This window comes from Suricata suricatta, chromosome 13, assembly GCF_006229205.1.
Source record: "Suricata suricatta isolate VVHF042 chromosome 13, meerkat_22Aug2017_6uvM2_HiC, whole genome shotgun sequence".
Taxonomy (NCBI): Eukaryota; Metazoa; Chordata; class Mammalia; order Carnivora; family Herpestidae; genus Suricata; species Suricata suricatta.
Window position 1 is genome coordinate 50,348,518 of NC_043712.1, and position 14,463 is coordinate 50,362,980.

General features: G+C 34.2%; 1 protein-coding gene across 1 annotated transcript in view; it reads right to left on the reverse strand.

Moving 5' to 3' along the window:
- The window catches only part of CNTLN (centlein), a 291,923-nt gene that overhangs the window by 99,350 nt on the left and 178,110 nt on the right, over positions 1 to 14,463 (reverse strand). Inside the window, exons 13-14 of the mRNA XM_029920696.1 lie at positions 12,304 to 12,404; positions 3,068 to 3,159 (exon numbers count right to left, since the gene is read on the reverse strand). Coding sequence (XP_029776556.1) covers positions 3,068 to 3,159; positions 12,304 to 12,404 — 193 coding nt within the window. The remainder of the gene's footprint in view (positions 1 to 3,067; positions 3,160 to 12,303; positions 12,405 to 14,463) is intronic.

The window sequence follows — 14,463 nt, forward strand, 5'->3', positions numbered from 1 at the left end:
CACCATACCTATGAGATTTCAATTCTGGAAATTAGCATTATCTTTTCCTTTCACTAAAATCCATTTATGTTAGGTACAACTCATGAAAATGTTATATAACATTGGGGAAATATCTATTTAAAGTCAGTTATATTTAAAATGTTTAAGTATGTTAACTGCCTAAAGTGAATCTATGGTTACTCATAAGAACTGGTCAAAATTAATTACATTTAAGTTTAAAATGGAGGACAAATAGCAAAACAGAGACACTATGGTTATATAACATTGGGGAAATATCTGTTTAAAGTCAGTTATATTTAAAATGTTTAAGTATGTTAACTGCCTAAAGTGAATCTATGGTTACTCATAAGAACTGGTCAAAATTAATTACATTTAAGTTTGAAATGGAGGACAAATAGCAAAACAGAGACACTACTTCTAAAAAAGTCCATCGCACAAATTAAAGTGTTATTGAAGGTATACTCTTAAAATTGTTGCTAACCTGATGTTAAGCCTCCAGAAATAGAAAGAAAATTTCAATACATATTTGAGAATGAAACTGTAGGGATTTGTTAAAGGCACTTGGTTTGTCTGTAAATCAGCTAAAGTGCACACTTTTCCTCCAGTACTAATCGTTTAAACAATTTACCAGAAAGACGGCTTTTTTCAAAACTGAAATAAAACACTTGACTTTGTAAAGTGTCTATAATACTTTGCTAAGGCTGCCATAAGAAAATCCACAGATGGGGTAGCTTAAACCCTAATAATCTCATTTTAACTTAATTAACTCTTTGAAGACCTCATTCCCAAATACAATCACATACTGAGCTGCTGGGGATTAGGACTTTGACATGGTAACATTGGAGGTGTGTGGGGGGGGGGGGACTCAACTCACTCAACTCAGATTATTAAAAAACAATCTTTGATGTTTCATTTCTATTACATAATGAAATATTGTATTTATGTTGTTACTGTCTCTTAAATCTATTTTGAATGAGTTTTAAAATACATCCTTTTAAAATAAGGAAACCCAACTAAAAAAGTTTAAATCATGACCCATACAATTGCATTAGGTTAATGTTAAAAAAAAAATTGGCAAATTAGTATGGTCCAATGCAAATAATACCTGTTGGCTTTTCAAGACTTAAATGGATTTCTGTATCCACTATGGCAGTAGCCATTTATGGCAGTTGGGGAGAAATGGATTTCCTTCTGGTTTCTACCCTAAGATACCGGTAGGCAGTAGCATAGTATTATATAGCCAAAAAGAGATAAATTATACAAACTCCAGCAAGCAAAATATTCTTCTAAAACAAAGAAGATAAGCTAGTACAAACTATATGACATTCCAGCTGATAATGTATAATTTCGATTACATATTTACCTTAAGATAAATGAATGTGAACATTTCTCGTTCTGTATGTTATTATGTTAACCTGGTATATGTTATTCAGTAATAATGAGGTGACAGCCTTTGTTACCTGACATATGGCAAGTGTTAGAAGTATAAGGGATCACATCACCTGCTGTAAATCCCTAGATTTCCTATAAGTCAAGTCACAGATGAAACAAATATAAATAGTAGCATTAATATTTTTGTTTATATATTTGTGTATTTCCAGCTTTATCTAAGTATCTAGTGTAGCAAATGACAACCAGTTATAGGATGAAACTATTTAAAGAAAATTTTCAGGGCTCCTGGATGGCTCAGTGTTAAGTATCTAACTTTGGCTCAGGTCATGATCTCACTGTTCATGAGGCCCACCCTGGGCTCTGTGCTGACTGAAAGCTGAGAGTCTGGAGCCTACATTGGATTCTGTGTCTCCCTCGCTCTCTGCCCCTCCCCCACTCACATTCTGTCTCTTTCTCAAAAATAAATACCATTAAAAAAACTTTTTATCCTTTCTCTTCTAACAGGAGAACAGTAGAAACCTAATGGAGGACCATGGGGAGGGGAAGGGGGAAAAAGAGTTGGGGAGAGAGAGGGACGCCAAACCTGAGAGACTATTGAATACTGAAAATTAACCAAGGGTTGAAGGAGAAGGCGGAGGGGGAAGGGAGGCGGTGGTAATGGAGGAGAGCACCTGTGGGGAAGAGCACTGGGTGTTATATGGAAACCAATTTGACAATAAACTATTTAAAAAATTTTTAAAGAGTATTTTCTTTTAAAAAAATATTTTTAGTGTTTATTTATTTTTGAGAGAGAGATGGAATGTGAGCAGGGCAGAAAGAGAGACACACAGAATCAGAAGCAGGCACCAGGCTCCAAGCTGTCGTCAGTACAGAGCCTCATGTGGGGCTCAAACTCACAAACCATGTGATCATGACCTGAGCCAAAGTCAGACGCTTAACCGACTGAGCCACCCAGACATCCCAAGAATACTTTTTTATAACAATAAGATTGCTAAAATGCAACCATGCCAACTTAATTCATAATGTATTTATATACAAAAATATGAATTAAGTAAAAAATTATAAAGATCAACATTAAGATTTTTAAATAACATTTTATTAATAATTATAGAGATTATGTAAAGTGACTACAGGGTTTATATGAGTGGTTCTATTAAAGCAGGGAGTGCTATCCAAAATTATATGGTCATAAATTTCTATATAAAATGAGATGGGTCATGTATATTTTTAAGTTTAAAATTAAATGATAAACACATTACCATTTTACTTTACCGAAGTGAAAACTATGCTCAGTTTTAATCATTTAAATATTTTAAATCTGTATGCTTTTTTAAGTATAACAGAGTCTCATCATGTTCCATTTTAAAGTTAAACTGCTAAATTATAACTAATAAGCACATATAGTATACATTTTTATAATTTCCATTGTCATTCTCTTCATTTCATCTCTGAGATATTTTTAATGTATGACAACAGAAGCACAAGTGTTTGCACATTTATTTCACTAACATTGATTTTTTTAACCCATTTTGGCAAGCCAATGATTTTGAATTATGAATTTAAATTAAGGATGCACACAAGGTTTAAGTTCATGAGCCCTCATTTTAAACTATAATCCTTTATGTTAAAATTCAGATTTAACTTCCTCAGCTCAATATCTTAAAGATTACACTACCTTCTGCCATGTCTGCTCCGACATTTCTTTCCCATTCTTCTCTGGAGTACTCTTCTTGACCCCATCATCTTCACCATATCTACAGAGTTGTTCTGGTGGAGAATAAATAATATAGTATGGTACTTCATATAATGCTGGAACACTGTCCTGTCATTTTTAAGGAAAAAGATTCTACGGTTTCTCAATTATGAATAATCAAGTCTATTTTATTGTCAAGTATTTGGCTGGAAACTACATGGTGACCTTTCTCAAGATTTTCAGTCACATAATTATGTCTCTTTGTAGTGTCTTTTTTCCCTCCAGTGTAAGATTTTCAAAGGTACAACAGATCTTCAGGTTAACAATGCTATATTTTTATTCCTATTTTCATTCTTTTGTAGACGTTTCCCCCTTTGCCTTAAAAGCAAAATTCACTGCCTTCTTATCTACACACAGTCACTACTAGTTTTGTTCTCTGGATCTTGTTCCCTGCCAGGAGGATCAGAGTGATTGCTGAACAAAGCAAACAGTAACCGAATTAGGGTGGATTGAAACTCTAACAGCCCCTACCACCACCTTTTCTTCAGGTAAAAGATCACACAGTAGGCAAAGTAAACCATAAAAATCTCATTTCCAGAAAATTTTTCACTTTGTAACACATAGAAACCCAGATAACAGGTGAAGTCTTTTCTATAAATGATTACTATACTGACCATGCATTTGACTATCAAAATCTTTTCAATCAAGCAAAAATGTACAAGCAACATATCAAAATTAAAGGATAAACATAATCATAAAATTTCAGCTAATAGTATCAAAATTTAAATATACTAAAACATAAACAAATGTTTTCTGATCAGATAAATTATTGTGACAAATATTATTAAATCATTTTTAGGATACATTTCTTAAAGAATTAAAAGAAGGGCAAAAGGAATACATAAAGCTAAAAGAATGCAGATCTGTGTTAGACTGAGGTGATTTTGCTTTAAAGTATGCTTGGCTGCTGTAGGTCAGTGTAAAACTTTGATTTATCAACAAAGGAAAAAGAAAACAATATTATTCTCTGTAGAGTAGAAATCCTCTTGGTATAAAGAGTGACTAACAAGTTTGTTAGAGTGAATTAGGCATTTCTTTTGTCTTTGAAACATGACATATCCAATTAAAACTTCTGTACTCATGAAATAAATAGAACACTATCCTAAGGATAATAAAAGCTAGAATAGGTAGAATTTGCAACCTGGGGAATATGTACCTTTACCTTGATAATAATCTGTTGGTTCCCAAGTTTCTTTTCCTAGTCCCCTAACACCATGGTGCTGAATTCATTTACAATACTCTTTCAGCAATATAGAAATAATATGCAAATACAATTCAGCTGTTCAAGTCATTAAATATCTGCTATAGTTCTAAGTGAAATATTTACTCTTAAAAATAGGAAGAAAATAGTTCTATGCTCAAAGAGCACAGAATACTAAAAATAGCTAAACAACTCCAATAATATAAATGCTCAAGACTGATTTAAAAATGAATTTGCTTCTTTGTGCTCCTGGGTGTGCTCAAAGTCCACTAATGGACTGGTTGATCATGGTCAGCAGTGGTTTTCTATTAAAGACTTTAGTTTCTCACCTTCACAGGTTTTATAAAGAATATTCAAGTAGCTAGGCCTAGGTGGTAGAGAGGAACAAGGAACCCTCTTTGCCCCTTGATTCTCCTCTCCTTCCAGGATCTCAGGATTTGAGAAATGAACCAAGATGACATAATTAGAAATATGCACTCCTATTTTTGTCCTATGGTAGATGTATGAGCACATTTCACCTTGCTGGAGGTGAACCTTATTTTTAATGTTTTAGTTTAAAATGCCTTAATTTTATTTTTACACCTATAAAAATTCATTCTGATTTATATTCTTTTCCAGGAGTTTCTTCCCTCTTCACTTTTTAACTTTTAACCCTGCTTATTCATAATTGTTTAAACGGATCCTATCTTCCATGTTTTTCTCTTCTCTTAATTCTCTTGGATTATATTACCATATGAATCTAAATTCTTCTGCAATGTTTTCTCCTTCTTGTAGGTTCTTTTAGCTATTTTATCAAGTTATTTTTAAAACCTATTAGCATTATGAGGGGTTGCAGAATATGCCACCTTAAAACATCCCACTTTGGTATAACTGATTATTTTTAGTAGTAGGTAATTGAAAAACAGCAAATATTTTTGGTTGATACTTTCCTATCACACTATAGTAGATTATCAGCAAATGCTTACTCCATCGTCCTCTTTCTTCACGGGTGGAGTACACAGCTCTACTCCCCTGATGTTGAGCTTAGCCATGTGAGTTGAACTGCCTAAAGGAATGTGGGTATAAATAAGAGCATGCCTGTTACAAGGCCAGAACTTAGGTTTTTCTTCTCTCCCCTTGGAAGCTTCCAGTATCTGCTTTGAAAAGAACATGCCAGACAGTCCTGCCCCATTCAGCCTGGGCCCAAGACTGAGACATGTGGAATCCTGTGAAGTCGGCATGCTGCAGACAAATGGCAGAACTGCAGCCTGAAGCACATCTGCTCCAGCTGATCTGCAGAAACCATAAACAAGAAAAATACTGTACATTACTGCAAGTCATTGAAATTTTGTGGTTGTCTTTGCTGTAGCAAAAGCTGTCAGGTATAGAAAATGATAGTTCTAAGTGAATGCTGCTATAATAAAAATCTAAATTATGTGGCATTGATTTGGGATGGGTAGTGGGTGCCAAAGAATATATTTCAGGAGGCTGAGAGAACATGGTGCTCAGGTTATGCCATGGCTGACATTTGGCAAACTGCCATTTGACATAACATGGAAGACAAAAAAAAGTAGGTAGTAAATTTGTAATAATAAGTGAGGGAGTTCCAGTGTAGAATGCTGACCACATGAGTTGGTTGTTCCTGGCTGCACTTGACTAGGTTCTAAGAAAAGAACTGAGTTCAGAAAGAAAGCAGCCATAGGCATATAGAAGTGCATACCTTCTCACCATATCAAAGGAGCAGCCACTGGCAGGATAAAGGCCAAATACAAGATGCTGATATTGAGACATGGCCTCTGGGTTTGACTGTCATGCCTGTTACTGACAAACTCTGAAAGTAATAATGGGATGCTTAGTAGATCCTTTCAGCTGGACAAAGGACTTCTAGAAAGTCTATGGATGGGTAAAGGCCTGAAAAGTCTGAAAATGCTCCACAACCCTCCACAGAAACTCATACAGAGAAGAAATATGAATTGTTGGTAGCTGTATTTAATAAAATGATTTATTTTAGCCAAATAATATGGATAGAAGTTATAATGTGCCAGTTCCAAATCTAGGCTTAAAAGGCTCTGCATGTTTATACTTGTCCTTCTGTGGCCAAAAAACAGATATGTGGAGCAGAAATAAACTCCACTTGCAGCTGAAAAGGAGCTAGACCAGTAGACCAGATGAGAACTGCTTCAGCCAATCCACGGTCCCACATACCAAACAAACAGAAAACAAAAAACAAACAAAAAACCCAACAAAAACACACACACTTGCTATTGCTTATGAGTCTGTGAGTTTTAACAAGTGTTTGTTTCATCCTTGTATTAACAAACAGGTCTTAGCTTTCAATGAAAAATACCATAAACAGTAGGAAAATTCCTGCTCCAAGCCTAATCCAATATGTGATTTCTCAGGCCTCACCATAGGTATTACATGCTTAACCTGACATGTCCCATGAGGGAAAGCTGCCTTCCCCAGTCCGACCTGGTACACAGGCAATTGACTGTGGTCCCTGAAGGGAGTTACAGTCAAGGGATCAGGTTCTCCCTAGCCAACCACATTCTTATGCATGTCTCTGTTCCTGGCTTGGGTGCCTCCAGTAGGCCTCCATGTGAAGACCTCCATACTGGGGGCCCTTTGGCTGAGGCCCTCCCCAAGTGCCTATGCTGAGATGTTCTTATTTGGTGGCTGGGGTGGGGGGGGTAACCTTAAAGAAATTTTTCTTCCATCTGATTCAATACCCAATACTTTTCTTCTCTCAGCCCTCCCTTCCTTTCTCCCTTAAGACCCAGATCAGCAAAAATGCAGGAGACTTTTGCTCAGGGCTCCTTTGGCTGTAAGACAACCTGTCGGTCTCTGCTGATCCTCCACTAGCAGGCAGTTCCAGGGGGAAGATGGAAGAGAGGGAGCTGGCGCCTTTTCCACATTAGCCACTTGCTTATATACTAAGTGATTAAAGGCTTGACTGTTACTTTCATTTGACTTATTATCTTAAATCAGCTACATGGACACCTGGCAGCTCAGATCTCTCCAGCTCAGGTGAGCTCTTAACAGAGATATTGTGGGATTGTAGCAGATTCATTAGGCTATGAATTGCAATTGTCTGTAAAGAGAAAGGTAGTGTGATAGGGCTTAAGATGCTCGTGTGGGAAGTTAGAGGAGATAGAACTGATTTGAGAGAAAGGTAATGAGTACTTTAAAAAAACATGCAAAACTTCTGAAATCTTTGTAAAAATAGCCAGGGGAAAACAGGTAGCAGGAAATAAGAAATATATATCTGGTACATGGAGAAAGGTTACTATTCCTATAGATTTGAAATTTTAATCGAGGGAAACATGTTCAATGACAATAAAAGTAAGTACCAGAGATACCAGATTTACCTGTCCATGTGGAACAACTAAAACTAGAGAATAAGAAATGAAAAAATGGTTCTTAGACACTGGATGTAAGACACTGTCAAAGTAGTCAGCCCCGAGGGCAAACAAATGAAGTGAGTCCAGTCATTTCTCCTAGAGAAATATTGCCTAGAGCACTTCCAGGCTTCAGCACAGAAATGGGGCACTAAATGGAGTCTGGTATTCTTCCTAAATTGAAGTCACAGATCCCAGAGTGCAGGTATGCCAACAAAGCTGGAGTTTGCAGGATAAAGTGCCAGAGAACACAAATCTGCTCAGATACAGGGAGAGCTCTGAAGGTCGGCAGGGGGTCCCCCTCAAGTCTTCAGCTAAGTACAGATCAGCACAGGCATGTGTGTAAACAACCCAAAGATAGAACCACCTAAAAGGATTAAAGGAAATAATCTCCAACAGTCACACCGTCCCAAGAATAGTTCATTCTCCCAATAGGAGAGAATAGAAAAAAAGAGACATGCTATGTATTGTTTAAAAAAAGATAAGAATGACAGGAGAATTCTAATTGAAACACTTTAAGCCAGAGGATAATAAATTTTTTAAGTATCAAAAGAAAGAAAAAAAACCTGCCAATGCAGAATTCTATACTCAGTGAAAATATCTTTCAAAAATGAAGACAAATTAAAGATGGCTTTTTCAGGTATATAAAAGCTAAAAGAATTCATCACCAGCAGATGCACACTATAATAAATATTAAAGGGAGTCCTTTAGGAAAATAGAAAATAATATCAAATGTAAGTTTGGATCTACAGGAAGGGAATGAAGAGCAGCAGAAATAGTTCTTAGAAATATAAGAACCATCAGGTTGGTGACGGCTAAAGCCAGATATGTTAAAATATCTTGAATCACCCCTTGCCGAACAGGTGGAGTGAAATGCATGTTTAACAAAATACAGATTTAAGATCCAGTCTGGAAAAAAACACAATTAAAGAAAGAAAAGAACTTGCCAAAAACCTGAATTTACTAAAATATGGGCTCAGATGGGGTGCCTGGGTGGCTCAGTTGGTTGAGTGTCCAACTTTGGATCAGGTCATGATCTCACGGTTTGTGGGTTCAAGCCCCGCGTCAGGCTCTGGGCTGACAGCTTGGAGCCTGGAGCCTGCTTCTGATTCCGTGTCTCCCTCTCTCTCTGCCCCTCCCCTACTCATGCTCTGTTTCACTCTGTCTCAATAGTAAATAAACATTAAAAAAATTTTTAATTAAAAATAAAAAAATAAAATATGAGCTCAGAAAGGAAATAATAAGACATCCAAAGGAAATAAAGAGGGAATTTGAAGAGCTGTAGATTTAATAGAAATACGAGAAAGAACAGGAAAAAATATATGTGTGTGTGTATATACAGATACAGATATCTATATCTATATATATCTATATCTCTATATAGATATATCTCTAGATAGATATCTCTATATCTATATATATATGGAGAGAGAGAGAGGAAGAGAGAGAGAGAGAGAGAGAGAGAGAATATATACACTCAAAATTGAATTACTGATGAAGGAAAAGTCTTTAGATAGACTGAATGCGAAAGAAGACAAAGATTAAAGAATTAGAAGAAAATAGATATGAAGTCCAGGCAAAAAGTAAGCAAATATAAAGACTACTGATATCCTTGGAGTATAAAAAAATACAATATGCAAAAATACATTTTCTTGTAATGCAGGAAGATCTTAATTGACAAATAATAAATTACATGGATAATTCAAAAATATGACTTAGAACAAAGTATATCAAGACATATTCTTTTGAAATTTTAGAACATCAAGTTGAAAAAAGTAAAAAAAAAATTTGGGCACTCAAATAGCAAAAGCAAATTATATCCAAAGAAAAGAGTAAGGAATTAGAGGAAGGGAAAACCAAATACTTCTCCATAATATATCTCCATAAAACCTTCCATTGTAAAAATGAATAATATCTAGAAAGTTCTGAGGGGGAAAAACTGTGACATGATAAAATTATACCCAACCAATTTATCCAGTGACTATAAAAACTGCTGAAACATATTTTCAAAACATCTAAACCCTTACAAATAGAGCTACTTTGATTCCTTCTTAAAGTTTCAGTTATATCTAGCTAACCAAAAAATAAATTGAAATAAGAATTCATGAATAGAAAGGTGATGGCTTTAAAAACTATGATGAGTCCTGAGTCTATTGCATATAAAAATAAGACTTTAAAAAAGAAGAAATTATTGTTGCAATATATTAAATTATAGACTTTGATAAAAATAAAAGGTTATTTGATGAACAAGACTCAAGATGTGCAGGAAACAAAATAAAATGTATTGTTTTGTTTTTATTTCCATTTTTTAAATGTTTATTTATTTTTGAGACAGAGTAAGAGTGAGTGTTGAGTGGGGAAGGGGCAGAGAGAGAAGGAGACAGAGGATCCACTATTGGAGAGCCTGATGTGGGGCTTGAACTCATGAACCATGAGAAAAATAAAATGTATTGTAAAAATAACCTGTTTTCACCTTGCATGACAAGATATTAAGTTTTAATGTGACCTGAAATTGACAGGGCATTGAAATACATACTTTGAAAAATACAAAGTAATTCTATCTTCAATATTTTTAGAACCTTTGTTTTTAATCTTAGAGGGAAGTTTTATAAATTAGTATCTATTGATGTAGTGAAACATTTACTTAGGTTCAACAGTTCTTTTATGGTTACATCTGTCTTTTTTTTATTTAGATGGTTCTAAAAAGAGTAATATGTAATTATCTTTTTTAAATGTTTATTATTTATCTTTGAGAGACACAGAGCACAAGTAGGGGAGGAGCAAAGAGAGGGAGACACAGAATCTGAAGCAGGCTCCAGGCTCTGAGCTGTCAGCACAGAGCCTGACGCAGAGCTTGAAGCCACAAATTGTGAAATCATTACCTGAGCTGAAGTCAGATGCTCAACCAACTGAGCCACCCAGGCAACCTTATATAATTATCTTTTTAAAAAATAGCACACATTATGTTTTTCTTTTTGCACAATTTATCTAACTAGTGTTCTTTATATATAAGTATTAATAAATGTTTGACTTGATAATTATTTAAGATTGAAATTTTTTTTTATTTTTTTATTTGAACAATTATTTATATTACTACACACATATATTGGTCAAAGGAATATTCAAAGGACAATAGATAGCCTTAAACATATTTCAGTATTAAGCAATACAGAAGGAAAATAAATGAACTATGCATTAAGCAAAAAAGTTAGAAAAAGAAAACTATTAAGTAGATAGAAACCATTGGACTCGAAATTTTGATTTTTAAGTGACTGGGAATTAGACTGTTTTGCTTACTTTTATTCTTTCTTATTGCTTGAATATTTATAAGTATGCATATTTTTCCAGAAACAATTAAGTTATTATATTTTAAACATTTATTTACCTATTTTGAGAGAAAAAGAGAGGGAGAGAATGAACACGGGAGTGGCACAGAGAAAGAGGGGGACAGAGAATGGGAAGCAGGCCCCATGTTGACAGCAGAGAACCCGATGAAGGTCTTGAACTCACAAACCGTGAGATCATGACCTGAGCCAAAGTCAGATGCTTAACCAACTGAGCCACCCAGGCACCCCAATAAAGTTATTATTTTTAAAAGTAAACTAAGGATAAAATCTTAGAGAACCCCAATAGTTAAGAAATAAATGGAAGGAAATTCCAGTGGAAGAAACAAAGAAAATACAGGCAAGCACAGTGTGAAGGTTAAAAAGGAAAAATCAGTGTTTCAGAAGTGAATGAAGGAGTGAACTTGAAATATGATATATATCAGTGGTGTAAAATAGATTATCTCAAACTCTTTGACAAGGCACCAGTGACCTAACTAAGAGAACTGGAACAACAATAGTAATTGGGACAATAGGAAGATGAGTGGCATGTGAAAACTTATTAAGTATAAATTATTAAACTAATTATTAGTTATAAATTGTCAACACCTAAAAAGTATAGTAATAACAATGAAGCTGTGGTTAAGTTAAATAAGGAGAAATACTCATATCAACCTTATTTACTTTTTTTTAAAAATGAGATACCATAGTATGGACTGGAGTCATATAGTAAATGTAGTTATCTTGATTTTAACAAAGGAATACTTCAATTGGAACAGATACATTTGCTCTTACTGAACAGTTTTAGGCTAGTGGCCAGGCAAGTAGCAGATTTACAGATCTCTAAGTTTCCTTTTAGTTCCATGATTTTGATTCCAAAACAATAGAGGGACACTAAACAAGTTTCAGAAATGTCAAACAAAAATATAAATGAATTATTAATATTGAGTATAACTCTATATAATCTATAAAACTTTGAACAAACATAAGATGTAAAACTTTACGGATGAATCAAATAATGAACATCTTTTCTCCTTATCAAATATCTGTTTAGAGTTTTTAATGAATTAGAAAGCTGACTTGTAGGTGTTTGATTTTCTTGTGAAAGGTAAAAATGTTAATGACATGTCAGTAAGTAAAGTAGTGGCAAGAGGGGGGAAAAGGATATGATTCTTACAAGAAATTGAAAATAAAACATCAAGTTCTGGATAATTTAAAAATGCCTGCATTAAATATTTAGTTTCACAAAAAATGTACCTTCACTCTTCTCTGCCATACATGTGTTCAATTCTTGTATTGTTGCTTTATCAATAGATATATGTATTTTAAGTTTATCCAATTCTTCTTGAAGATTCATCCTATAAAAATTAACACAACAAATGATTATATAAAATATGTAAGTTATTGAATAATGTAGCAAACAGATTAAGGTAGTAAAGATATTTAACAAAATATGAATTAGATAGCAGTAAAAAAAAATGAAAACTATATTCTTAACAAATCCTAACAATTAAAATTAAATTTTAATGAGAATCTGGAAGAATAAAATGTTTTAAACAAGTGATTTTTAAATCTATCTAAATAAATGTGTTAAATACTTGATAACATAGACTGTATAATAAAAAAATGAGTTACCCAACTATTGTTTTCTAAGATTTTATTTTTAAGTAATATCTACACCCAATCTGGAGCTCAAACTTACAACCCCAAGATCAAGACTTGCATCTCTACTGAGTGAGCCAGCCAGGTGCTACCCAAACGCTTTTTAACAAACGTGATATACTATGTAAAATCATAATAAAAATATTAATACATACACTGAAAGCAAAAATAGTACATTTATAGATGCCAAGAAAAGACAAAGAACTTTTACTAGTATAATGGAATTGAGCTATTATGGTGAGAGACTGTATTAAATACCACCGATGGGGACCTCAGACCTTCAGACCTGAATGGGGATGGAAGTTTATACCCAAGGCCCTTCATGGCTGAGAGACAAAACTGGGCTAACTGTAGCAAGCTGGCAGACAAAAATTTGCTGAGTGAAACATGAATATCTGAGCTTATCTTGTTCCATTTTTAAAAGAGGCAAGCCTAGGGGTACGTGGGTGGCTCAGTTGGTTAAGCATCCACCTCTTGACCTCTGCTCAGGTCATGATCTTGTAGTCTGTGGGCCCGAGACCTATGTCAGGCTCTGTGCTGACAGTGTGGAGACTGCTTGACATTCTCTCTCCCCTTACCCTCTCACTGCCCCTTCCTCGCTTACTCTATATGTCTCAAAATAAACAAACACTAACAACATTTTTTTAAAAAAGAGGCAAGCCTATATTATTTTTCAAAAGTGAGCCTTATACATTTGCAGAGATCTGAAGGATTAATAGTAATGTAAAAACTGGTTTATGGCCAGTGTCCACTGGAAAGTTCAGGCAGACACAATCATCAAACACAGGTTTCCACAAATGAGGGAATGTATAGGAGAAAGAGCACCACAAAAAATAAATCTCAAAGAAGTTAAATTTGCAGGTAAGAATAATTATATGAGTATGTTCCAAGCCATGAATGACAGTCTATATATCACCCCACCCAATAGGGGAGAATGCACAATAAGGAAAATGAAATAATAGAACAATTTAAAATGAGATTTTATAAAATTGGAGTTTTGAAAATGTTGATAAAAGGGAAAAAGAGGTGAAAAAATGTTTATTTTAAAAAATGACTGAAAACTAATGAATGTGTTAAATAGCACACAAAGCTAATGAAAACTGGCAAAATTACAGATAACACAAAGAAATAAAAAGGAGAAAAATAGTAATAATATATAAAGTGCATTTGAATGAGAAGCCCATAAAACATCTAAGAGAAATTATTCAAGGAGGGAATAAAGAAACAAAGTGAAATCAGTATCTAAAATACAATGACTGAAAACTGAGAGCTGATAAAAGAAAGTAAATTACTAGATTAAGAGAGTATCACAAATTTCAAACAGAATAAATAAAAGTACATTCACAGTTAGAAACACAGGAACACTGTAGGACACCAAAGAAAAAGAGACAATCTTAAAATCAACCATATTGAGAAGAAACATTAATTAACAACTAAATAACTGTGGAGTGACAGCAGACTTCTCACAGAAACAAAAAAAAAGCCAGAAGAAAAATAAGTAACATCTTCAACGTTCAAAGGCTTACTATTCATAGATCCTAGATGAAAGAACTACTAAAGTCTATTTTTAGGTAGAAAAAGACCCTTCAAAGTCAACATATGAAACAAAATAGGCAGTGATGATGAAAGACATTTGTACATGTGTACATGGATGCAAACATTTATCATGTGAAGCTATCATAACAATAGCTAAATGAAAGTAGAGATAGAATATGGTAGAACCAAAATTCTGAAAAATAAAGTGATAAAAGATCA